The sequence below is a fragment of the Pantherophis guttatus genome, chromosome 2, assembly GCF_059756535.1.
Source record: "Pantherophis guttatus breed Tessera chromosome 2, ASM5975653v1, whole genome shotgun sequence".
Taxonomy (NCBI): Eukaryota; Metazoa; Chordata; class Lepidosauria; order Squamata; family Colubridae; genus Pantherophis; species Pantherophis guttatus.
Genome location: NC_142064.1, coordinates 117,889,778 through 117,915,187, shown reverse-complemented (window position 1 = coordinate 117,915,187; position 25,410 = coordinate 117,889,778). Strand labels below are relative to the sequence as shown.

Genomic DNA, 25,410 nt, shown 5'->3' with positions numbered 1-25,410 from the left:
AAAGTCTAAAATAAAGGAAGCTGACAATGCAGATAATATAAAACAAAGGATTGAAAAAGAAGTTACAATGATGCAATACAGGTCCATGGAATTTGCGGTCAGAATGAGGGGACTACAGGATAATAACAGAGATGATTTGAGAAAGATGTCTGCTGAAGTTCTGGCTGTGATTTTAAAGGTTAGTCCTGAAGAGGTATCCTGTAAGATTGATAAGGCCTACAGAGTAAATTCCTGGGTGGCAAAGCAAAAGCAGTTGCCTAGAGATGTGGTGATTTACTTTACTGATAAAGGAATAAGAAATGATATTGTGCAAAAGTCTTTTAACTCCACTCCAAAAATGAACAGAAGGAAGATTTGGATATATAAAGAACTGCCGCCTAAAATGTTGAAAGATAGAAAGGAATTTGGATTTTTGGTGACTGAGCTAAAGAAACAAAACATCCCATTTAGGTGGGATGTTCCAGTTGGTATAATATTGAGATACCAAGGAGAAAGATATCAACTAAATACTGTTGAAAAAGCGGAAGAATTTTACTACAAGGTTCTTAAAATGGATCCAACATCTTCACGTATGCCTTCAGTGTTAGGAACACAGGAGGGGAATAAAGAAAAGCAAAATGAACAAGAGATTAAAACTCAGGCTAAGCAGATGGAGATGGAGGTAATGGAAACAACAAGTTACAGAGGTCCTTTTGGACGAGCTGCTTTTGGATTCTCCTTCAGAGGTTATAGCTCGATTACCTATAAATATAAGAGAGGCGGCTTTGGATTTTAATGTGATGTCTTATCAAGTTACGGACCAGCATGGAACTCAATTAGCTGATATACAAGTCCTAGAAAGGCAACTAGGATGGAGATCTAAACCACAAAAAGTTAAGAAAAGAAGAAGCAGGTCCTACAAAACTAAAAAATTTTAAACTAAACAACAGTCTTATGCCAGTTACTTAAGAGACTATTAAATATAATAAGCGGGATTTATAGATGGCTGATACATGAAAATATAGCTGAGGCAAATTATTGACATAGACTATTTTGAGAAGAATAACAGATCTCTGCAGTGCTGGTGCTTTTGGGATGTGGAAGATGGCCTCTGATTGAGTGGACTGGAACTTTCTATTTTGGACTCTTTGAAAAATGGATTACGTATATGCTGAGTTATAAGGCAAGAGAACTATGGGATTGGGGCGTGCAGAAGATCTGGTTGTTACCCCAATGTGGTGGTTGGAATTAACAATCTAGATAAAAGACACTACAGAAGATATCATATGGAATATAAATATAAAGTCACTCGGGTGGTTTTTTATATACGAAAATATTTATTATTGATGGGGGCAAATGGTAATGGAAGATACTGAATATACTGTTGGAAGCTGAACCTGATGTTGCCCTAACATGGGCGATGGAACTAATAATCTAGTTGAAAGACGTTACAGAAGACACTATATGGATTATAAATTTAAAGTCATTTGAGGATTTTATTCATATATGGAAATATTTTTTTAGTTGTGTGGTGTGGGCAGAAGAACAAAGATATTAAAAATATTATGTATGGTACACCTGTAGGAAAATGGGTGGAGATGGGTTAGGTTATTGATTGTTTAGTTTAGGAAAAGGGATGTTATGTTTAGATATAAATATACGTAAAAGATTTGAATTAGGAGATATATGCATGGGGGAGGAAATGGGTAGATTATGAGCTGAATAAATGTCAAATTAGGATTTATTATATAGTTTTATAGCTGAAGGTTGCTTTGAAATGTATAGTATGGGGGGATATAATAACAATGTTAGAAAGAAATGGTTAGCATGTGGGGGGTGGTGTAAAAGGATGGTAAAGTATTATAGAATTTGATATCAATCTGGATTTTATTTTTGGAGAAGCCATGGGGGGTGGGGAGGGTGAGGGGGGGTTAGGGAGGAGGAGGGGAAAAAAGGGGGAAAAATCTGTATTTGAAAAACTTTTTCAATAAAAAAAAGAGAAAAAAATCATTAAAAATTCCAGAAATAACAACTTATCTATTTTAACCTTGATCAAATAGATAAATGTTATATTCCTTCCCTCTGTTTACAATAATCTTAATCATTAGTCTCTTCAAATAGTGTCCACTTTTTTTTCTTTTTTTTCCCTTTCCTCTTCTCTCACAAGATCGTTGATAATGTAACAAATTCTTTTTCAAAATCCAATGTAAAAAGATTATCCAAGACACTCTTTGGACTATTATTTCTATGTCCAAACATCAGCCTGGGTTTTTTTCTGTATTCAATATTTCATCTTTTTCCATATCCTTCTTATAGCCCGTCATTTTTAATTCACATTGAAATCAATTTCAGTCTTGTCCAGAAATGCTTGTTCCTCTTCTGTAACATCATTTAGTCTATCAATAATTGCAGAGACCTTTAAAATTAACTTCTGAGTTTATTGTTCACAAATAGTTCTCAATGTACCCATTGATGAAGATTTTGCTCCATTCTGCATTATTAGATTGAGTTTAAGTATGCTTCTCTTTCATTATAACCTTTATTTCTTTCTTGTGTCCCCTAGTGTCCAACTTTCAAAGTCCTATTTTATCATGTTGTTTTTCTTCGAAGTGCAAAAACATGGATAGTTTCCCTCGGGAAGGATTTTTCAGAATGTTACTAAATCCATCTGGACCCTTTATAATATTCTAAAATTAACTCTAATCCCCCTTTTGCTATTAATTTTTTTAAATTAAATCCTTAAACTCATACTTAAAACTTTTTTGTAAAGGATTGAAGGAAATTAATGCAGCGAATACTATGAAACTTGCCATTACAGAGGTTCTGAATATTTAAAAAACAATAAAACAATAAAAAGTAATGCCAAAATGATTATGAAATTAGATTCATGGAACTTTTCCCCCCATTCCCAGTCACTCAACACACAAGCAGATCACAAAAATATTGGTTCTTGACACCTACTCACAAAGAGCCATTATCCAGAATACATGTGGGCAGGCACATGATTTCTCCTTTATCCAGAGAGATTTCACTAGTCCGGATCCCTATGCAGCCGGCAATTTCGGTCATAACTTCATCCCCCCTTCTTCAGGGGTATCTTGAGTTTGCCATATCCTCACCAGAAGTCCAGAATGTTCTGAATATTTTGATATATTTCTTTCCAGTATTTTGGGGAATTTGCCTAACTTAGCTGATGTTTTTTGTGAAAAATTGCTAATAGAGATTTTTATCCCATTTTTTTTCAGAAGAATCAGAATAATAGAAAGCCTAGAAATATAAACATATTGTTTTTTATTGTGCTGCTAAGAATTAAATTACATTTTCAAATAAAAAATGTTGGTCTGTTACAGTTTTTGAAATGAAGATACTACCTATATATAATGCAGTTTCTCCATCCCACTAATTAATATGGACCTATGTAAATTAATAGGAATCACAGACAGCTTTTGTGAACTAATGGGGTTAGTATAGCCATCCCATTTAGATGAAGCAATTGCTCTTCCAATGGGATTTTTCTACCAAGAAGTTCCTAGGAGATAAATCTATTAGTTAAAGAATATCTTCCATTTGATTACACTTGCTATTGCCCCAAAACTCCTGCCTGAAATAACTACCTCAACTGCTCTTACAATAGACCCCTTTCTGAGTGAATGAGGCACATATTGTAACTGTAATGTGCTTCCCATTATCATATCCTTAGAGATTGTTGGATGCAGCTGCTCCAGAATGCAGCCTGAAGTAGTTAGATGTGTATCTCAGTTTCTGCATATCACACATCCTGTCTGAGATAGTTACCAGTTGGCTTTCAAGTGCAATTCAAGATGCTGGATCTCATTTTAAAAGCCCTTTATGATTTAGGACCTAAGTATCTTTGGAACTGCATGATCTCAATTACGGTATATTTCCTCACCAAATGATATCAGGAAAAATTAGTTCTTTTGAGGTTTTGTCTCACAGGGAATCCCATCAGCAAGATCCACAAAGCAGCCCTTGTCAAATGCTGCCCTCTGCCCCTCATTCACCTTGTCTGTATAGTCCTGTATGGTCCTGATGCTGCTGAATTTTGGAAGGCAGTTAAAATCTGACTGTCCTAAGGGCTTGGGATGGATATGTTTTAAGGTAGTTCTCTCCTGTAGTGCAAAGCTATTTGTTGTAAACCATCTGCAACCCAAAAAGAGGCTATACATTTCTACTACCCCTGTCCAGTATTTATTTAATGGTGCAGTTGTTCATTGACATATTGTATAGCTTGTCCTGCTTAGTGACCACTCATTCAGCAATCCTTTGAACTTACAAAGATGCTGAACAAGTTGTACCTATGTCTGGTCCTTAAAATTCTGGCCTTTGCAGCATCCCTTCAGTTATACGATTGTGATCTGACATACGGTAACTGGCCCACAATTATGACATTGCAGCATCTCACAATCATTGGGAAGCTGGACAAGCATAATTAATGGAGAAGTTGGCAGGAGGTAGCAAATGGTGACCCCATGATGTTGCACTTAATGATGTAGCAGGATTTGCTTAACAATAGCAGATGCCAGAACTGCCATCATTAAGCAGCATGTTCACATGACATCACACTTTACCACCATATTGGAATGGAAACTCTGCTCCCTACTGTTGTTGTTAACCAAGGACCGGGCACTGGTTGATTGTTAGGATTGATTTATTCCTGGTTATTTAAGGTATGGAAGCTGCTCGAGTTGATTACTATTGGAGAAACATATAAACTCAATCATTTATATAGAAACCTATGCGTTGGTGGGAGTGAAGAACCAGTACTTGAACTGTATTTGCAAAAGTGATCAACCACGTTATATGACCAAAATTCAACCACAGATGGCAGGCAGATGATGTCACTTAATCTAGGAAGATCGAAGTAAATATGACTTTATGGATGAGATTGTATTTAAAATGTTATCTGATAAAACCGTTGCCTAGTCAGAAATCAAAGATGGCACTGAAAATAATGTTTTCTCCTCAGGCAGTGTCAAGATTAAGGCCATAGTGAAATCCAATCGCATCCAATTCTTTGTTTGTTTACACCTAATAGGCAGAATCTTGCAGTCCACATCTAGAATAATCAGACAGTGAGTTTTACTGTTAAACATGCTATCTAACACAATGTTTTCTGTGAAAGTAATTTTGTTGTGATTTTTTTAAATACATTGTACAAAATGAGTACACAATATAATCCATTACTCCTAAGCATAGGTCAATAGCCCCGAGTAGTCTTTCTCCTCAACCCACCTTTCTATCTGTTATTATTATTACTGTTTATCAGCCAGATGTTTAGACTGGATGTAAGTTGTTCCAAGTACAGTAAAGCTGCCTTTTGCAATTGACTGATGGAGGCTTTATGGCCAATGGTGTTCAAGTGACACTCCAGTTGTTTTCAGATTGCACCCAAGGAGCTTATTGCTATTAGTACTATCTTTGCTTTCTTTTGCCACAGTCATTCTATTTCTATTTACAAGTCTTTGCATTTTGTGATTTTCTCCAGGTGTCTCTTCTATTCTACTATTGTCAGGTACTGCCACATTATCAGACTAATATTATGGTTCATCAGTCAGCCAGATGTTTAGACTTGATTTGGCATTTTTATCCACCTATTGTTATTGTTAATTTTATATTAAATTAATCAGGGGCTGAATTAATATGTCTTGCAAGTGCTGTACCTGCATCTTGCATTCCAAATCTTGAACGGAGTAGGAGGTTACATTTACAATAATATTTTCATGGAAAAAAAGGATAAATCTGAAAAGGGAGCAAATCTGGCAGAAGTCTATAAGGATAAAAGATGTTTATAACTTTGTTTTACAAAGGAAAATTCAACAGCAAAACCACACAAATAATTAAATTAAATCTAAAGAGCAATTATTTGAAATAAAGGACAGATAATAATAAAGGACATATAATCACTGTTGTCATATGAAATTATCTCTGATTGCTTCACCTTCTAATCTTTATTGCCTTTCGGTAGCTATGAAAATAAACAGGGATCCATGATGTGCTTGGTGTCTTGACATGAAGGCAGAAACATTTCAGAAGACTGAGAGGATCATTACACAAATCTAGCTCCTACTGGCACAAGCAAAGATAGTTCAGGACATTTTGATGTCTTATACAGAAAGACAGTATCCACTAAAATTAATACAAGTTGTAAAAGAGCATAGTGTTATGGTTTGTGGGGAGTGGGAGGCTCTTCCATGGTTTTTGCTCTTTCAACTGTGGCTTGCCCAGGACTTTCAGACCCTTCTATGTTCTTAAATGTCTGTAATGGCACAAAATATTACTAATAATGATGGTTTGCCGTCACAGACGGCAACCATATGTGGTGGATCTGTAGCAAGGTAGGATGTGGCTGACTAGTTTGCAATTTTGTGTAGGGCACAATCACAGCCATTGCAGCCCAACATTTCCTCCAAGGTATGATAACTTACTCCACTTTAGGGTCCACTTTAATAGTCAATGGTACAAATAAAGATGCATGTGTTTAGCAAAGTAATTATACTTCTATATTCTAACTTAAAAAGGAATGCTATAATTATGGCACAAGATAGAGTGACATATTCTTTCTTCTCTCTCTTCTCATATCTAAAAACGAGGATGGCATACAAACAAACTTGAGGCCAAGCACTTTGTCTAAGCATGCTGTCAAGTCTCTTGGCAAACAGACACTCTGGGCAAGCTGCCAGTGGCATTCTTCCTCTTCTGCAATGCCAAACCTGCAAGACTACACATAGAGAACTTCCAGAGAGGAAGTTCACCACATTCCAGGCTGCCTGATGTTTCTGGACAGGCCATATGTCAATTCCTTCTTGAAATTAGGCTCTTAAGGTCAGCTCTGCAGCCCTTGCAATTTGATTGGGTGAATATTGCGTTTTGGTATTGAGCTCAGCAAGAATTATTCCCCAAGTTGTAGGTAGGATTTTATAGTCAGTACCTGGGGAGGGGAAAGGGAATTCTTTCCTGCAATGTCAGAATGGGGAAATAATTTTCTCCTGCATCCACACCTCTTTTAAAAAAGGTGCTCATCAGAAACCAGCCTATGAAAGGTAAGCGGCACTCCTCCGACGTCCTGTGTGAAGTTTCACACAGACGGAAAACATTTCTTTCATTTTCGAGCACAAGTAGTAAAAAGTATGGATCCCATTCAAGCACCCTGAAAAAGCTGCTTTCTTCAGTCCAGTCTAATGTAGCGACGTCGGAACAAGATTCTCGGGCTGTACCACATCTAATTCACTCCTCGTCCATTCGGCTCCCACCCTCCGCGAGGGTGGCTCCAGAAAGCAGAGGGCAGAACCTGGCGAGTATCATGTGAAGAGAAAGTGCCCAACTGAAACTGATGTTTTAGCACGCCCTCAGGCCAGGCAATTGCTTTTACGCATGGGGTGACCGACGCAAACCCCACTCCTCGCCAATTTCCCCAGCCTCTGAGCTCACTTCCTCTTGCAGGCGGAGCGCCGGCCAGCCGGATTAAAAAAAAAGAGAGCAAAACGTGCTTAACGCATCGGGATATTAGGAGGTTCATCATGGCCAGCAGCTACGTTAAACCGAAGGAGAAAACGCTGCAAAACCTACGAGATATTGCTAGTCGCCTTCGGATTCACTCTATTCGGGCAACTTGCGCTTCGAACTCCGGGTAATCGAAGAGAAGGGATGCGTTGCACTCTCTTTTCTGAGGGAGCTTGTGATATTCCCACCATTGTCCTGCTCCGGGGATTGTATTTTCTTTTTTGTTTCTTACATCTAAATGTAATAATGGGAACGTTTCCTGGTACAATATATTGCCATCCTCTCTTAGGTTCGCTTGCAGGGAGGGGGCAATGAAGGTTTTATTGGGTTCCAGTCTCAGAAGGGCTAACTAGCGGCTTCCATCAAATGAGATGATGAAGCCAAGAAATGTTCTTAATTAGTTTGCAGAAATCCATTAATTTGAATCGCTTTTTTCTAGGTCGGTTAATAGCTTTACTTGAAATTTATGGACTACTGTACTCTCATTAAACTAGTCTTCCTCAGACTATGGGTGATGTTGTGAGGCCTATCTGTAGATTTTTTATTGCTTCTGGTGAACACAGAAGACACGGGTGTCTTTTAACTGAACATTATGCTCTGAATTGTAAATTCAATTCTAATAGTAATTTTGTATCTCTCTGTGGGTAGCTCCTATTCAATTTTTGTCTCTCTGCCTTTTGACCTTGCAGACACCCAACATCATGTTGCAGTGCCGCAGAGATCATGTCTGTGTTGTTCTTTCATACCATGCGCTACAGGCCAAATGAACCAGGCCACCCCAGCAATGACCGCTTTGTGCTCTCTAAGGTGACAGGAGTGCGAGGAGTATGGGGGAGGTGGTCTTTGGAGAATGGGACTGGATTATAATGCTCAAGTAAGGCCACAGTTTATTTCTTCCTAGCTGAGAGTTCGACTCAGTTCTTTCTGCAGCACCACATCCAGAGTAATCGTCTTAAAAACTAGAGAGATTACAATTTCATGGTTGTGATGGCTACTTTGTTTGCCCCTCGCAGGGCCATGCTGCGCCTATACTCTATGCTGCATGGACAGAAGCTGGTTTTATCAAGGAGTCTGAGCTGTTAAATTTGAGGAAAATAGACTCTGACCTGGAAGGTCACCCAACGCCTGTAAGTACTTTTCTAAGAATAGTGCTGGGAATTTTGGGGAGCTTTGAAAAAAATAATAACTTGACCTATCCAGTCAAAATACATACATACATATATACGGATAGATAGATAGATAGATAGATAGATAGATAGATAGATAGATAGATGATAGATAGATAGATAGATAGATAGATAGATAGATAGATAGATAGATAGATAGAACTTAGATGGTATAAAAAATTTTTTAAATTAATTGTACAAGATCAGCTTTTTAGGATGTAACAATAGTACTGTTGCTTCTTTCATGAAGACATCTGGATCCCTGATACAGAAGCTTAGCCCATAAAATTGGCTTTGTTCTACTGTGCAAACTAGTATTAAACATATGTATAACAAAACTGGAATTTTATGATAGAATTACAAACTGGAATATATTTTGTTGGAATACAAAGGCACTAAAATAAGGTGTGTATTTATATATTTATATTGGAAAAGATCCAGATTGTGTTTCTGTCCAGAAAAGATAGAGGACAAAGGACTAATTTCATAAAGACTGTTTTCAATGAAATACCTAACAGATTGTATTGGTATTTATTCCGTTTGTAAAACTCTTTCTTTTTGCTTAACAGAGACTTCCTTTTGTGGATGTGGCCACTGGTTCCTTGGGGCAGGGCCTGGGAGCTGCCTGTGGAATGGCCTATACAGGGAAATACTTTGATAAAACAAGGTGAGAAATCTGGCAAAAGTCCACATAATGAAGCCTGTTGCTTCTTTCACAAGAAAAGTTTCTTGCTTCTTTTTTGTTTTTTGTTTGCTTTATTGCAAAGTCCACTTGATCAGAGAATGGCAAAGAATGTATGGTAAAAGAAACTTATCCTACATGCATGCATACACACACACACTTGTTGGGACTCTTGTGTCTTGCTATCTTCTAGTTACCGAGTTTACTGCCTACTGGGTGATGGTGAATCTTCTGAGGGATCAGTATGGGAAGCCCTACAATTTGGGTCTCATTATCAATTGGATAATCTAGTGGCCATTATTGATGTGAACCGGCTGGGACAAAGTGAAGCAGCACCACTGGGCCATGATACAGATGTTTATCATAAGCGCTGTGAAGCCTTTGGGTAAGCATTGCTGGCTGTTTTTGTTCTAATTCTGGTAGGAAGCCTGCTGCCTTTTGCCCCAACCTTTTCCTCTTCTGCTAGATGGAATACCTGTGTTGTGGATGGTCATGATGTGGATGAACTATGCCAGGCTTTATGGCAAGCAAGTCAACAGAAGGGGAAGCCCACCATGATTGTGGCCAAGACTTTCAAAGGACGGGGAATCCCAGGTGAAAGTAGTCTCTGAATCTTGGGAATGGGAAAAGGTAATAAGAGTCCTTGAATGTCACTTACTAATGTTCTCTGTTTTAGATGTGGAGAATGCTGACAATTGGCATGGAAAGCCCATTCCAAAAGATAAAGTGGAATCTGTTATCTCTACCATTCAGAGTCAAATCCAGACTAATGATGTTCATACTATCCAGCCACCTGCTCAAGATGTGCCTCCAATCAATATCACGGATATCAAAATGCCTTCTTTTCCTACCTATAATAAAGGAGAAAAGGTACTGCATGGGCTAAGCAGATTTTTCTTTCAGTATTGCCAATTCTCTAACTACCATATTTTTTGGAGTATAAGACACACCTTTTCCCCCCTAAAAGGGGGTGGAAAATTTAGGTGCGTCTTATACACCGAATGTAGCCCTGCCCACCCACTGGCCCCCACCCTTTGGCCTCTGACTCCCAGCAGTTTACTTCCTTGCAGCAAGCAGCAACAGCTCGTTTCAGCTTCAGCACAGCCTAATTAGCACAAGTTGATTGGATAGGCCTCCTGACTCTCAGCTGTTTTGCGCAGGCCTCTGCTGCTTGCTGCAAGGAGGTAAATTGCTGGGAGCAGATTTTTTTTTTCTTGTGCTGATCAAGCTATGCTGAAAATGAAAATGAAAGTAAAGCAGGCTATTTGCTGTTTGCTGCAACGAGGCAAAATTGCTGGGAGGCAGAGGTAGATTTCTTTTTCTTGTTTTCCTCACCAAAAAAGGTAGGTGCATCTTATACTCCAAAAATGCTGTATTTTTCTTCTGTCCTTTTTGTGCCATGCATTTTTTTCAAAAGGTCTGTGCGACATGGATTTGATGCAGAACACTCACAAATTCCATATAATTTTTTTTCTCTCTGAATCCATAAGAAAGGACTAAAGAAGTCCATAAGAATGTTCTGTTCAACTTATTTATTGTTGACATTTTGATAACATGCATCTTCAGTGTTAATTTGGATACTGAGCTGAAATCGACTTTTCTCTTTCTGTCACATTCCATTTTCCTAACCCTATCTCCTTTGAGATACCTTTCCTTTCGTCCTCAAATCCAGTTTGATAGTACCCCTTATCTGGTGGTGAAATCTAAAATTTGTTACTACCGGTTCTGTGGGCGTGGCTTGGTGGGGTAATGTGACGGTGGGCGTGGCCATTTTTTTTTTTACTTTTAAAACCATTTTTTCTACAACCTCTTCGGTGAAGAGGTTGTAAAAAAAATGCTTTCAAAAGGCTCTAACGATCCAAGCTGAGTTGCCTGATTGGTAGAGGCTTTTTAAAAAACCTCTGCCAATCAGGCAACTCAGCTTGGATTGTCAGAGGCATTTAAAAGAAAAAAACCCCTTTTTTCTTTTAAATGCCTCTGACTATCCAAGCTGAGTTCCAAACTGAGTTAAAAAGCCTCTGCCATCAGGCAACTCAGCTTGGATCGTCAGAGGCATTTAAAAGAAAAAAAAATGGTTTTTTTCTTTTAAAAGCCTTTGATGATCCCAGCTGAGCCGTGAGATCATCAGAGGCATTTTTTTTTACTTTTAAAAGCATTTTTTGGCCAAAGAGGTTGTAGAAAAAATGCTTTTAAAAGTAAAAAAAAAAAAGCCTCTGATAATTGTGCGGCTCAGCTGGGCATGGGGTGGGCAGGGATTTTTGCTACCGGTTCTCCGAATCACCTGCCTCCATCGCTACAGGATCGGGTGATCCGGTCCGAACCGGGAGCATTTCACCCCTGCCCTTATCCCACAGAGAAACCCTGCAAAGGACCCACAATTGTATGTGAATTAAGTAAGCTTTATGCAAGACAATAAGCCTGTGCATGAGAATAAAAGGCAAATTAGTATATTAATTTGGAAAATGAAAGCATAACTTAGATCAGGATTTGCATTCATTTTTGGAATAGGAACTACACTTAACCAGGGCACGCACACAAAATTAGTTGGAATAGATGGGATCTGGACAAAAATGAGCTTTAATTAAGTAAAAGTACTTTATTATTTTCCATGTTTGCAATAATTTCCTGCTTTTATGTAACGATTAAAAGGGTCAGTGCAGGAGATTCTAGAGGCATATCCAAAGTGTTTGAGGACTGCATGCAACTCTGAGCCTCAATTTAGACAATTTAGAAATACTGTATAAATTTTAATGCAAAATTTTAATCTCTCCTAGTACAGGAATTTAATATATAATGGCTGTATTCTAATGTCAATCCTCCACTGCTTTTCATGCAGTGACTTCTTGGAAGTTTTTCCTAGCTAAAATAAATGGAGTTTTTCCCAACTTGTATCTAGACATATGATAAGAAGAATGAAGATGTTTATAGAAATAAATTATTAATAAATAAATAAATAAATAAATAAATAAATAAATAAATAAATAAATAAATAAATGTAATATTTATCAAATGTGATTAGAATGTCCTTTTGACTTGGTGGTAAATTAAATGACCTGCAATGAGATTTTCTTTTTTTTGTCAGGTGGCTACCCGCAAAGCCTATGGTTTAGCCCTGGTAAAACTGGGAAAGACTAACAAACATGTGGTTGTTTTGGATGGGGACACTAAAAACTCCACTTTTGCTGAGTTTTTCAAACAAGCCTATCCAGAACGCTATATAGAGTGTTTCATTGCTGAGCAGAACATGGTGAGTCTGAAAACATGAAATGGATTGGTGAATCTTGTGGCATGACCCGTTCCAATGACATTTGTGTGTGTGTGTGTATGTGCTCTAGGTAAGTGTCGCTCTGGGCTGTGCTGCTAGGAACCGCACCATTGCATTCGCCAGCACCTTTGCTGCCTTTTTCACTCGAGCATTTGACCATATCCGGATGGCTGCTATCTCCCAATCAAACATTAAGCTTTGTGGGTCACACAGTGGGGTTTCTATAGGTATGTTCTGCCTGATATCTAAACCCTTTTACTTTAATTACTATAATTAGACTTAAAGATTCTTGTTTCTCCAGCAGGGTGAGAACCATTACAAATTGTTCTTCCTGTTTATCATTACAGCAATCCTATACTATAATTTGACCCAAAGTCATTCAGTAAGCAGTAAATGGGAATTTGAACATAAATCTTTATAGTCTTCTTGACTATGATGACCATGCTGATACTTTCCTGTTTATTTACATAGCCTGCAGTTGATCAAGATATTTAAAAACAGAACATTGTTATTAACTGAAGATCAAGAGTATGATATAGCAAGGAATCCTGACTTTTTCCCAGTTCATTTGGTTTTTCTTTCTTCCAGTGATCTTGGACATACATATTTGGGAATCAGCTGCTTGGGCAGAATGCTAAGTTGTGAAAAAATGTTGGCTTTAGTAGTCCAAATACAACATAGTCATCCTAGGAAAAATCTACTTTTATGTTTATGCTAGCTGTACACCAGAAGTGAAGACTGGTTATTATTAATAATTCAATTTAATGATAATAGTTAAGTTTAATGTTAATAGTCTAATGTATAGGGAAAGTAGAAATTGTTTAGATGGAGTGCTTGAAGTGTTTTGGGATTTCTGCTTTATTCTCTTTGCTGTTCATCTACTCAAAATACCAAATGCCTGAACTCAGCTAGCTCTACCTGAAAGAGAGATTTTGATTTGTAAATAATGTGATTAGCCTTTTGTCGTTTTCATAAAAAACTAAATTAAGCAATTGTATGCTAAATCTCAGTGGCCTAATATTGGGATAAGGTTGGGGTATTCATACTCTCAAATGCATAGTATATAGTGTTTGAATGCATTCTTTTCTGTGACATGGCAAGTGTTTTATTCAACTGCTTCTTCATCCCAGGAGAGGATGGGCCCTCTCAGATGGCTTTGGAAGATCTAGCCATGTTCAGAACTATTCCAGGTTGTACTGTGTTTTACCCAAGTGATGCAGTCTCCACTGAGTATGCTGTTTCTTTGGCAGCAAACACCAAGGTATGTGGATAAAGGATATTATCTCAGGTATTGGTCTTGGCCTGTCAAGATTGAGGTATTATCATTAAATTAGGGAAGTAAATTGTGGTGTGCTAGAGTAAGAAGTCACAATTTGCAATAAAGCTTCTTGCTTATAGCATTTTCTTTTACCCTGGCCCTCATTTTCTTGCAGGCTATTTCATTTATTTATTTCAAGCTGTTTTACACCATTTGAAAACAAATCTAAGCATTTTAAAAAAGTTATTTTTTAAAAAAAATTTGATTTATATGCCGCCCTTCTCCGGAGACTCAGGGCGGCTTACAATGCGCTAAACAAAAATTCATAATAATACATCCAAGTAACAGCAGAGACATATTAAAACATTCAACAAATACATCCATATATCAGAAAACAAAAGTTGTAACAATTGTAAAACCTTATTAAGCATTAACTGCATACATTCTAGATACATACTTCACAGAATCTCTTAAATGGCCAGAATTTCACAAGCTGATTAAGGCTATAGCAACTTTTCCAAATCAATGTAGATTCTTACTGGTTGGCATCCTAATGTTTTTGTCAATTTTATTTTTTATTTGAGATTATAATTAACACATATCTTTCGTGAATAGTTCCTCAGGGTATTCTGTATATTTCCAGTGTGGTATCGTTCATTATTTACTTGAATTATATATAATACTGTGATATTTATTTATTTATTTAGCGTATGGCTGGTCATACACAATATTAAAACACTTCCTTTTTACAGGTTAAAACAATTAAAACAATTTAAAAAAGCAGTAAGAAAACCTAAGAAGAAAACAGAAATAACATTTCAGAGTTTAATGTCGAGTTTGGAGATCCAGTCAGTAGCTGTCGTTGTTACACAGAGGAAGTCCCTAAAATCTCCTGGATACCTTCTGTTAGAGCATTCCCTCACTATATGTTGGATAGTCTCTCGGAGGCCTTGCAGTCGCATTGTGCTGAAGGTGTCTTTCCCCATTTATACAAGGAGTCGGCACACACCCCATGAGTCGTTCTAATTCTATTGTATGTCACCCATATGTGTCGGGGTAGATTAAATCCTGGAGGTATACTATTAGGATTAATATGCTCAGAAATATCTTGGGGGGCATAGCTACTCCACTCTTCCATCCACTTTTGTGTGGTGTTCGGATGATCGGCCAGCAGCTTAAGCGCTGTCAAGAGTGGTGGGTTTCTTGACTTTAATCAGCATTTTAAGAGATCAGGAATGTAGCCATGAATGGGTAGAGAGGAATTTAACAGGATCTTACTATACTCCCGAATGAGAGCTTCTTGTCATCGTAAGTGCGGGGGGAAGTATGTGACTAAGAACTGGTAGCCAGTAACTAGGTGTAGATTTTATGCACCCAGTAATTAGCCTCATCGTATGGTTGAGTTGAACATCAATAAGTCCTGTATGTGAGCTGTTTATCCATACAGGTGTGCAGTATTCCGCTGCACAGTAGCAAAGCCCGAGGGTTGCACATCGAAGAGTTGGGGCTGAAGCTCCCCAAGTTCCGCATAGTTTTTGTAGAATGTTATTTCTGCTGTTAACCGTGGCAGCCATATTCTGAATATGTTTTTTAAAAGACAGAGTCCTGTCTAAGGTGACCCCCAGATATTTTGGTGTTGCCTCATATGGGAGCAGTTTGTTGTTTAGGTATACATTGAGTTCTCTTTTTGCCAATTTGTTGTTAAGGTGAAAACATGATGTAACTGTTTTACTTACGCTTGGGATTAACCTCCATTAGTGGAAGTATGTACTCAAAATTCTAAGGTCGGCTGTAAGTACGCCTTTTGTAGCTTCGATGTCCTTGTGGCTATATGCTAATGCCAGGTCATCAGCATAAGAGAACTTTGTTGATAGTGTGGGTGGTATATTGGAAATATATAAGTTAAATAGAGATGGGGCCAGCACGGAGGCAAAGTTACTCGCATCCGTGGCAATCCTTAAGCCACACGTGCCTCCTGGGTAGTGCTAAATGAGTAACAGATGGACTGGTAGCCAGACATCTGCGAGGATCTCCTGGCTTCACACACAATCTCTCAGTCCTTTTAAAGACCTTTTAAGTACCAAAAAAAATAGCAGAAACAGCAGAAATAACAGAAATTCTGTGATAGCATTGCACTAAAAAATGGTTAAGATGCTTTGCATAAATTTAACATGTTTTATATTGCTGTGTTCTTTAAATAACATTTCAATACAATTATTTAAAACCATTCTATGTTCTATAATGTTTAATTTTGGTAAGATCTCTGTTTCTTCTTCTGAGTATTCATATTCTTCTTGCATATTGCTCCTTAGGGAATATGCTTCATTCGTACCAGTCGTCCAGAAACTCCTATCCTTTATTCTCAGGAAGAAAAGTTTGAGGTTGGCCATGCCAAGGTAAAGGATTTGAAACACATGATTTCTGGTTCTATTTCAGCTTTCAAAGATCCGAAGAAAGAACTCTGGTATTAGGCAATTTGGCCTATAATGGTAGTCGAACATTTAGTATTCCTTTGAATGGTGCCCTATACCATGAACTGAAATGTGCTGAGTAAGAATTATGGCATCCAAATATTTTTTTTCCCACGTAGGTAGCTTGGCTTCAGATAAAATACAGAACACAGTCTTAAATTATTTAGAAATGTTATGAAATAATCAAAGGAGATTATATACAGAAGAGCGATCCTATTTCTAAAGCTAAACCTTTAACATAGACCAGTGTTGGCGAACCTTTTCAGCACCGAATGCTGAAACGGGAGTGTGTGCATGCATGCATGCGTGCTGGAAACTGGAAGACCAGGTGGCCAGCATGCATGTATGTGCCAGAAACAGCAAGATCATCTTCCTAGCGCGCGCATGCACACCGGGCAGCTGCTCTTCCAGTTTCTGGTACTCCCATGTACTTGAAGACCAGCTGGCCAGCACGCTGGAACCCAGAACAGAAACAGGTGACGGCTTGTGTGCCTGGAGAGATGGCTCTGTGTGCCACTTTCGGCACGCGTGCCATAGGTTCGCCATCACTGACATAAACCATCCTTGCCTGCCTGGCCAATCAAGAGAATGTAGAAGTTATTGCATCAAGTACTGTAGTCTACCATTAGATGGCAGAAGACTGATACTATTCTGACAATAAGAATTTTTACTTATCCTAGCATCTATAGAGACTTTCAACAAATGAGAAGTGAGTTGAGTTCCTGTTTTTCCTAGCTGTAGAGATAAATCCCTGGAATTTGGATTAAGATTTAGTTCAAACAAAGCAATATTAAAGAGACTGCATCCAGTTAGCAACTGTTTAAAGGAAGGCAGTTTAGTTGTCTTGGGTGGAAAAAGAAAGTTGATTTTTCAATATTTTCCATTGTTATCACAATTTTTTATCATCTTGTTGACTTCAAAGTTTCATTTTGTGCATTTTGGATCAGAGATGAAGTCTAAGGATTAAGGGCAAGTTGTCCTCCATATGCAGTGCACTTTCTCATAATTATTTAGAATTTGATCTTGAGAAAACAATTTCTTTTTGGATTGGATAATAGTCCTTTTTAGGGATTTCAATGTTGCTATATCTCTGCAGTAGAAATAAACCTACTTAGTGGATCAGTTGTGAACCATCAGGCCTCTTTAGGTAACCTTTGATGATACGCATGGAGAATTCTTGGTAATGGCGTTTGCAAGCAAGTATATTAGGGAAGGTACATGTTAACAGTGGAGTTCTGTCTATACTTGTATTTTCTTCATACTTGCTTAGAATACATTAATTCTCAGATCTAAAATACTCCCGCTTCCCTTATTCTGTATGATTTTAGTTTAGTATGTTAGTAGGCTAGGCATCTTCTAAAAATGCTTATGTCTATTGATTACTTTTTATAGGTAGTTCGTATAAGTGATGCTGACAGAGTAGTTGTTATTGGAGCAGGTGTCACACTTCATGAAGCCCTTTCAGCTGCTGATGAACTAGCCAAACAAGGTACTGGACACTGAAGCATTGGAGATTATAAATCCAATTATATGTCGACTTGATCAGCAATTTTAATAGAATTATCTTTCATTCTTCTCATTAGTATTTTGCTTTTTTCTAGGGATCTATATCCGGGTAATTGATCCATTTACAATCAAACCTTTGGATGCTGATACCATCATTTCCAATGCCAGAGCCACTGGGGGACATATCATTACAGTTGAGGATCATTACAAAGAAGTTAAGTAGTTACCTAAGAACATTTTTTCAGACATTGTTGAGAGAAATTGGATATGGCTAAAGATGCACTTGCCCAGATCCCCTATATTAGTAACTTTTTTTACAAACTAGTTTTGCTTCTGCTATTGCCAAGATTGATTATATGTTGTTCCTACCACTTTTTCATGTGCTGCTCAATAGTTTAGAAACACCTATTGCTGTGCTTTGTAGAGAAAAATTATACATTGGGAGTACAACCTACTATGGCCTATGAATGATTGCCTGATGGTCATTCAATTTCTGTTAAAACAAGTGTGGTAGCCTGTTTATATATGTGGGCTACCTGTGATGCTAGTTGGTGGGTCGGGGGCCATATATCCTTTTCCTCATGTTGAGATCCCCAGTGCAATATGCTTCCCTGCATCTCACCAAATAGCTAGTCAACAGGCTCTTATAAATGTGATATCACACTCTTCAGCTTTAGCAGTATATATTTCTCTCATATCATAAACAATAGAGGGCTACAATCAAGACAACAATTCAACAGCCTGCTTATCAGCCATTTGTCATATGCCTAAAGTGTCATTAAATACAAGAGCTCACCACACATTCTTTCTGCCCACCAAATGGTTGATTAGGAAACTGTCAAAAGTGAGACAGTAATTGGAATGGGACAACTTGCCATGGGACAATTCAACATGGGAAAACTCAGAAGAGGGACAAGTAGAATTGTAGCTCATCCCAGCCTTGAGGACTACTGACTTGAGAAGGGTCAAACCTAAAGTAAGACAAAGCCTGCTGAAATTCACTTGTGCCTCTCTTGAGTTCTCCCACTTTGAATTGTCTTGTGGCAAATCAGCTGGAGCAAGATGGCTGGGGCATATTGGCCACAGTGAGTTGTCCTAGTATATATTGGATACCGGTAAATAATACTTGTAGACTATACTGGAGCCTTTTGGATTTTAGAAAGGCGGTAATTTTTCCTTCTTGTGATTTAATATGAAACTGTAGATCTCTTTAACATATGAATTATCTGAACCCTATGAAGTCAAGTTGAGCTTAATTAATTGGCATTCATGCTGTTTAAGCTTGCAGCTTTCTCCTATAGAAAGAAGCACAATCTCAACTGCTCTATAAAAGAAGCTACTGTATTTGTGTGCTTTTATTTGTTCATAGAATGCAAGACAATGCATGGGTAAAAGAGCTTCTATACAGTGGAAAGAAAAATTAATGCTTTTCTTTGAACTCTCGGCACCAAACAAGAAAATAAGCACATCTTTATAAACTCCCTGTTTTAATATTTCTTGCAATTCTGTTTCTCTGAATTTCTCTGAATGAGAAAGACAAAAGGTAGATGTCTGACTGCTGCTAAAATACGCAAACCTATTTCTTGATGAGCTTAATTGATAAAGGGAAGTGCATATGTAACTTTGTAACTTTGAGTTACATACGAAGTACATGTACTTTGTAACTCAAACTTTCATATGAAGTTGTTAAAGGGAGCAGATTGCACCAAACATGCTCTGAGTGAAAATCTCCATTTATGACCATCTTTTTCCTTCTCTCTCTAGGTGGTATTGGTGAAGCTGTAGCTGCAGCTGTCTCTGGAGAACCTGGTATTTTAGTCCAGAGTCTAGCTGTGTCAGGTGTGCCTCGGAGTGGAAAACCTGCTGAGCTCTTAGATCTCTTTGGGATCAGTGCAAAACACATAGTAACAGCTGTGAAGAGCACCTTTGCCAATTGATTTGACAGGGATGAAGGAAAGAAGAGTTATGAAATTATGAAAACAGATTCTGAAGAACAGAGTGACAACTGTTGGTTTTCTAGGTAGTCAACCAAAAGTAACCCCTTATGAATCCAAAACATGCATTGTTTAACTTTTAAACTTTTAACAATTGCAATTAATATTAATTTCCTGGGTTTTGGACCAGATTTTGAGTGCAAATAAGCTTAAATTGTTTTGTAACACAGTTCTCATCCCATCAGTATGTCATTCCTTCTAATTTTTATCTGTAATTACACATTAATTGGATCTGACTGTTCTACATGGACCAGTAATGCTCATCTTATTGGAGTTTATGGTTACCTTTTCGTGTGCTTGATTCCTATCCTACTTGACTTTCTCCTCTTCAGCCTGACATTCCAAAATTGAGTTGGGTAGATTTTCCATGGGCTATTTCCTGCCTGAAAGAGTTCATGCGTAATTAGTTTTTAATTTAACAAAAATGCAAGTACCTCTTATGGGAATGTGATCATCTAAATTCTTCAAATATATATTAATAATGGTATTGTCTTAAGATATCTGATGTAATTATTAAGTATGGAGTGGTTCCAAGGAGATGCAGGCTTAAGTCCAGCTTCCTCTACAGCAGCTCACAGTGATTTGGGTCCATTCATACTCTCTCAACCCAACCTACCTCACAAGTTGTGGGGAAAATGGAAACAGGAAGCTGCTTATATGCTGCTATGAGTTCCTGAAGGAAAGGAGGATATAAGCTTAACAAATAAGCAGACTTAAATGTGACCAAAATAATGTTTCTGTATTACATGTGCTTTTACTGTCATTAAGGAAATCAATAAACTATCATTTCTTGCGGATGATTTGCATTCATATTGGAAATACTTGTGTGAAATATTTGTGTGTATTTACACATACTTGCATAAGTATGTGTAAATACACATACTGCCACCGGTGGTGGGATAGCCTCCCACCGTCCAGTACGCTCCCACAGAGAGGGACTCCTCAGGGTGCCGTCGGCCAGACAATGTCGGCTGGCGACCTCCGGGGGGGAGGGCCTTCTCTGTGGCAGCACCTGCCCTCTGGAACGAACTGCCCCTGGAGATATGTAGGATCCCAGATCTCCATGCTTTTCGCCGTGCCCTTAAAACTTTTTTATTTCATCAAGCCGGGCTGGCTTAACCCCTCCCCCCTTAGATATTTTTAATTAATTGATTTTAGTTGGGGTGTTTTAAATTTATTGGGCCAAAATTTGTTTAATTCTTTTTATAAAAAATTTTAAATTTTGTATGCAATGTTTTTAGTCTTGGCTGTTCACCGCCCTGAGTCCAGTGGGAGAAGGGCAGTATAAAAATCTAATAAAATAAAATAAATAAATAAATGTGTGAAATAGTGTGCAATAGTCTTTAAGACTGAGTAATATTTTACATGCAAAATTATTACATTTTTAAATGTTTCCTTTCTCCCTAATAGGAGCCTCATATTTCAGTCCAGCTTTCTAAAACCTTTAGAATTTGTTCTAAAACAAATGTATACATTGTTTCCATTTGACTTCCTCAAATGGGAACAGCAAACAAATGATGCAAACTCATCATTTTCTGAACTTCTGATTACTGCTATTAGTGGACTAGCAGCTAATCTTCAGTTGAATACATTGCATTGAATGAAAATATTGAGGAATATACAAAGCACAGTAGCTCATGGTATTTACATGACTCAATTTTCTGGGTCAGAAAATTCTGGGCCATCACAAACTGAACTATAAACCATGTAGTTTGGGAATACAAAGATAAATTGTGGTTGTATAGACTATTTGTGATACAATCTGTGTACCTCACAGGGCAGAAACCATTAACCAATTTTGCATGATAAAACACATCAATTTGCAAATTATACAAGTGGAGCCATGTCTGGTTATTATATTATGGATAATAAATGCTTATATCATAAACCTGTCTTTCTATAGGCCCTTTTTTATTTTGTATACTATATGTGTTGTATTGATGCTGTCACTGTTAAAGGATATGATGCTCTTAAAATGTTAAACTACTGGAGACCTACTACGTGATGCAGAGTACTACATATTTAATATTCTGGTCTGATGCAAATCTGCTAGGATAAAATGCTGGGTAGTTTGTAGTTTTGAATGTTGTGCTAATTCATCCACTAGCTTACACTCTGCAAAGTCAAGCAATTAGGCTAATAAACAATTCTGTTGCGAGTACACTCTCAAAACATACACTTACTGTTATGTATTTATATTCTTTATATTTGCAAGTGGGCAATTAATATTTCCTTTCTCCCTAACTATCCAATTTGTGAAAACTAATTTAAGTAAAGGGATGTTTAATTAGGAGAGCAAGGGAAAGATCTTGTTTCACAGGATAGCACTTTTTCAAAATAGGAACGTATAATAGTTTATAATCCTTTGTACTGTATATGCTTTTGAGTGGTTTTATAGTTCTCTACTTAGAGCAGAGGTCACCAACCAGTGGTCTGTGGACCACTGGTGGTCCACAAGAAAATTTTGGTGGTCTGCAGAAAAATTATTTGCATTTTTTATGTTGCACTAAATGCTATTTATCTTTTTTAAAAATACACGTTAGTGGTCCACGGGATTTAAAATTATGAATTTTGTGGTCCCTGAGGTCCGAAAGGTTGGTAACCCCGATTTAGAGGGATTTCTATGAAAAAGAACATTAGTTAATTACAAAAAAAGGCATACAAGATCAAAAACTGGAAATTTCAATTAAAACGCTAAATATGCGCTTTGATCCCAGACAAGTTTACAGAAAGTAAACATCTTCACCATCTGGAAAACTTTAAAATGCCTTCCCCGCAACATACTACAACCCATCTACTTCAACTAGGCTGCTTTTCTCTCTAGGGGGAGAGTCATCACCACTCCCTCACCTCGCTCAAATTTTGCAGGACAGAGCACGAGTAAGCTTTCACTAAAATCTCTTGCAGAAGTTAATCTGTTAAAGGTAGAGTCTCATTGGATAACGAAACTGTCAGTCATTTGCGAACCGTTAGAAAAAAAACCGCGAGGCAGGAGAGAGGTGGGATAACAGTTTTTCCAACCGATAACTGAAAGGTGGGACCTATTGGTGGAACCCTTTAGGAGTTCAGCCAAACAGAAAGCAGGAGGGGCGGGATTTCAGAATCTGTAACGATTTCTTAACCTATTAGATGAGAAAACGGTCAGTCTGTTAAAAAAAAAAATCCTATCCAATTAGAGCTGCCCCGAGTGTCGTAGACCAATCAAAGTCTCACTTCTCACTCTATATGTCATATAACGGACAGCAGAGTGTTTCGTTTAGGCGCGCGAGGAATTTCAAACGTGCGGGGAGGGGGAAGGAGCGGGGTTTATAAAGAGAAGGGGGCGGGGTCGGATGAAAGTGAGCCGCATATTTTATTGGCGGTGGCTGGTGGGGCTAGTCGCCGGACGCCAAAAGCGCGAACGCGTTTGATCCGTAGACTTTGGAGGAGAAGGAAGCTCTGTGGCTTAAACACGCCCGAGTGGACGGTTGCTCTGTTTGTGCCGAAAAAACAGAATTGAGCCCAGATAGTTTTTCGGAAATTCCCTTCCCGCTCAATGGGCTGTTACTATTGGCGAAGGCGAACCCCGCCCCTTTTCTGAAAAGAAAGGTGAGAGAAGTTTTGGCGTGGCGGCTGCTGGGTGGGGCGGGCCGGCGGGAGCGGGAAAGACCGTCCATTTGGGTTGACGGGAGTCGCCTTCCGCAGCAACAATCACGTTACTCATAATTGTCAGCGTGTATCCGGAGGGTGTTAGGCTGCGGGGGCGGAGTGTAGCCTTGCAAAAGCAAAAAAAAAAAAAAAAAAAAAAAAAAAAAAAAAAAAACCCGAAAAACGCCATCCAAATCCCGTACAACTTGAAAGGACTTTGGCTTGAATGGAGAATTCTGTGACGGAGTTGACGGTGCATTGGGTTATAGTTTGGGATTTACAACGTTTTAGAGTTTTGTTCGAAAACCTCTTTCAAGCAAATCTTGTGTTTTGCGTTCCGGTGAAATGAGAGGACTCTGGGCACTTTTTAAAACCAGCGAGCAAATTCTGCTATGTGAAAGCCCACTATATATTAACAGCGGAAAAAGGGGTCTTGGGAGCTTCACCACTTTCAAGAAGAGACTGGACTGCCATCTCTCAGAAATAGTGTAGGGTCTCCTGCTTGGGCGGGGGTTGGACTAGATGACCTACAAGGCCCCTTCCAACTCTGTTATTCTGGAGTCATCTAGTCCAACCCCACCCCCTCCTCCCTTATTGCAGAAATCTGCACTCCAGCGTGAATGCTTCTCTTAGTTATGTTGTAGGGAATGTGAGGCAGCATTCTTCAGTATCATATAATGGTGCAACCATTGTTGATTGTTCAAACTTACTAAGACTTCGTTATTTTAACAACTATGGCTTATCACATGTTTTTGGTGAAATGGGTATACGGAAGATTCAAGCAGAAGATACGGGCAGGCTGTTCTGGCTTCAGCTATTTTTTTGTATTTATTATGAAAAGCTATTATATCGAGTTTGCCAGGTACTGCCTTGTTCCAGTCGTTCTACTACTGTTATGGTCTGTTTGCTTCAGATATTCAGTTCTTGACTACAGTAGGTTTCCCTACATAGCAAACGTAGATCATGGCTATGTTAGCTCATATTATTTTCATCCCCAAGCGCATGCACACACCCCACTGTCCATAATTAGCTTTTGGGAAAAGTTTAGGCTGACATCATGCTAGCTAGGAATGATCCATTGGGAGGAAATGCTGTGTATCGGGAGTATTTTCACATCTGAGACCATTTCCTGACATTTTGAATTGCTACAGTCTAGTTCTACCATCTCTAAATGATAGGCCTTTGCCTACTTAACACTGTGTTGCACTTAGTCTTCAGATACAATACATTTTTGTTCTTTTTCCGGTGGACTGACTGGAAAAGGAAGTGATTTGCCTCTGAAAGCAGAAATCTTTTTTAGAGGTTCTAAAAATGAAGCAATACTGTAACTTATTTCCCTATGGCTAGTTCTTAGCTAACAGTTTGGCAACACAGTTGCTTTTCAGGAGGCCATGAATTGTAGAAGATTTTGGCCTTCCCCTCCTTTAATAAGGAGCTCCTCACCTATTTCTGAAATGGTAGAAAACTTTTACCGTAACAAGCTATTTGTTCCCAGTGACAATTTCTTAGGCTTCTTCAGGAGATGCTAAAACTAGAAGCAGGATTAGGTAAGTGGGTTGTTGTTGTTAGGAAAAGCTAATGAAGTTGTTCCCAAGGAATTGCAGCAATTGTTATCTATCACAGGCAAGCTGGGTTTACAGATAATCTCAATTTATGACCACAATTGGGACCAGAATTTCTTTTACTATGCAAGGTGGCTCTTAACTGAGTCATGCCCAATTTCATGAGTTTTTGCTACAGTTATTAAGTGAATCTGCAGTCAAGATAATTAGGTAGTTATTAAACAAATCCAGCTTCCCCTATTGACTTTGCTTGTTGGAAGCAAGCTGAGAAGGTTGCAAATGGTAGTCACATAACTTGAGTTCATAAATACGTGCCTGTCGCCAAGAGCTTGAATTTTGAGTATGTGATCATGGGGATACTATGACTATGAGGGTGCTA

At 38.3% G+C, this 25,410-nt stretch overlaps 3 protein-coding genes across 8 annotated transcripts in view; 2 read left to right on the top strand and 1 right to left on the bottom strand.

Annotated features, from left to right (window-relative positions):
• TEX28 (testis expressed 28) overlaps positions 1-20,569 on the bottom strand; it is a 28,408-nt gene extending 7,839 nt beyond the window's left edge. For all 6 annotated transcript variants that reach the window (XM_087888627.1, XM_034434249.3, XM_087888626.1 and 3 more), the window contains exon 1: positions 20,128-20,569. The gene's annotated coding sequence lies outside the window, so the exon portion shown is untranslated. The remainder of the gene's footprint in view (positions 1-20,127) is intronic.
• Positions 2,524-20,635, top strand: TKTL1 (transketolase like 1). The gene is made up of 14 exons (XM_087888624.1): positions 2,524-7,627; positions 8,190-8,307; positions 8,514-8,627; positions 9,236-9,333; positions 9,542-9,733; positions 9,815-9,942; positions 10,025-10,218; positions 12,431-12,595; positions 12,684-12,840; positions 13,744-13,874; positions 16,184-16,267; positions 17,735-17,831; positions 17,944-18,063; positions 19,613-20,635. The coding sequence occupies exons 1-14, from the start codon at positions 7,518-7,520 to the stop codon at positions 19,783-19,785; spliced, it is 1,881 nt and encodes a 626-aa protein (XP_087744750.1). The 5' UTR covers positions 2,524-7,517; the 3' UTR covers positions 19,786-20,635.
• A 2,406-nt stretch (positions 20,636-23,041) lies between these two features.
• LOC117675657 (protein bicaudal D homolog 2-like) overlaps positions 23,042-25,410 on the top strand; it is a 29,348-nt gene continuing 26,979 nt past the window's right edge. The window contains exon 1 of the mRNA XM_087888622.1: positions 23,042-23,430. The gene's annotated coding sequence lies outside the window, so the exon portion shown is untranslated. The remainder of the gene's footprint in view (positions 23,431-25,410) is intronic.

Excerpts from the sequence above, each read along its gene's own strand:
- TKTL1 (XM_087888624.1), top strand. The coding sequence starts at position 7,518 with ATGGCCAGCAGCTACGTTAAACCGAAGGAGAAAACGCTGCAAAACCTA. Across the intron at positions 8,308-8,513 it reads ACCGCTTTGTGCTCTCTAAG|GGCCATGCTGCGCCTATACT; the intron begins GTGACAGGAGTG and ends TGCCCCTCGCAG. Across the intron at positions 9,734-9,814 it reads AAGCGCTGTGAAGCCTTTGG|ATGGAATACCTGTGTTGTGG; the intron begins GTAAGCATTGCT and ends CTCTTCTGCTAG.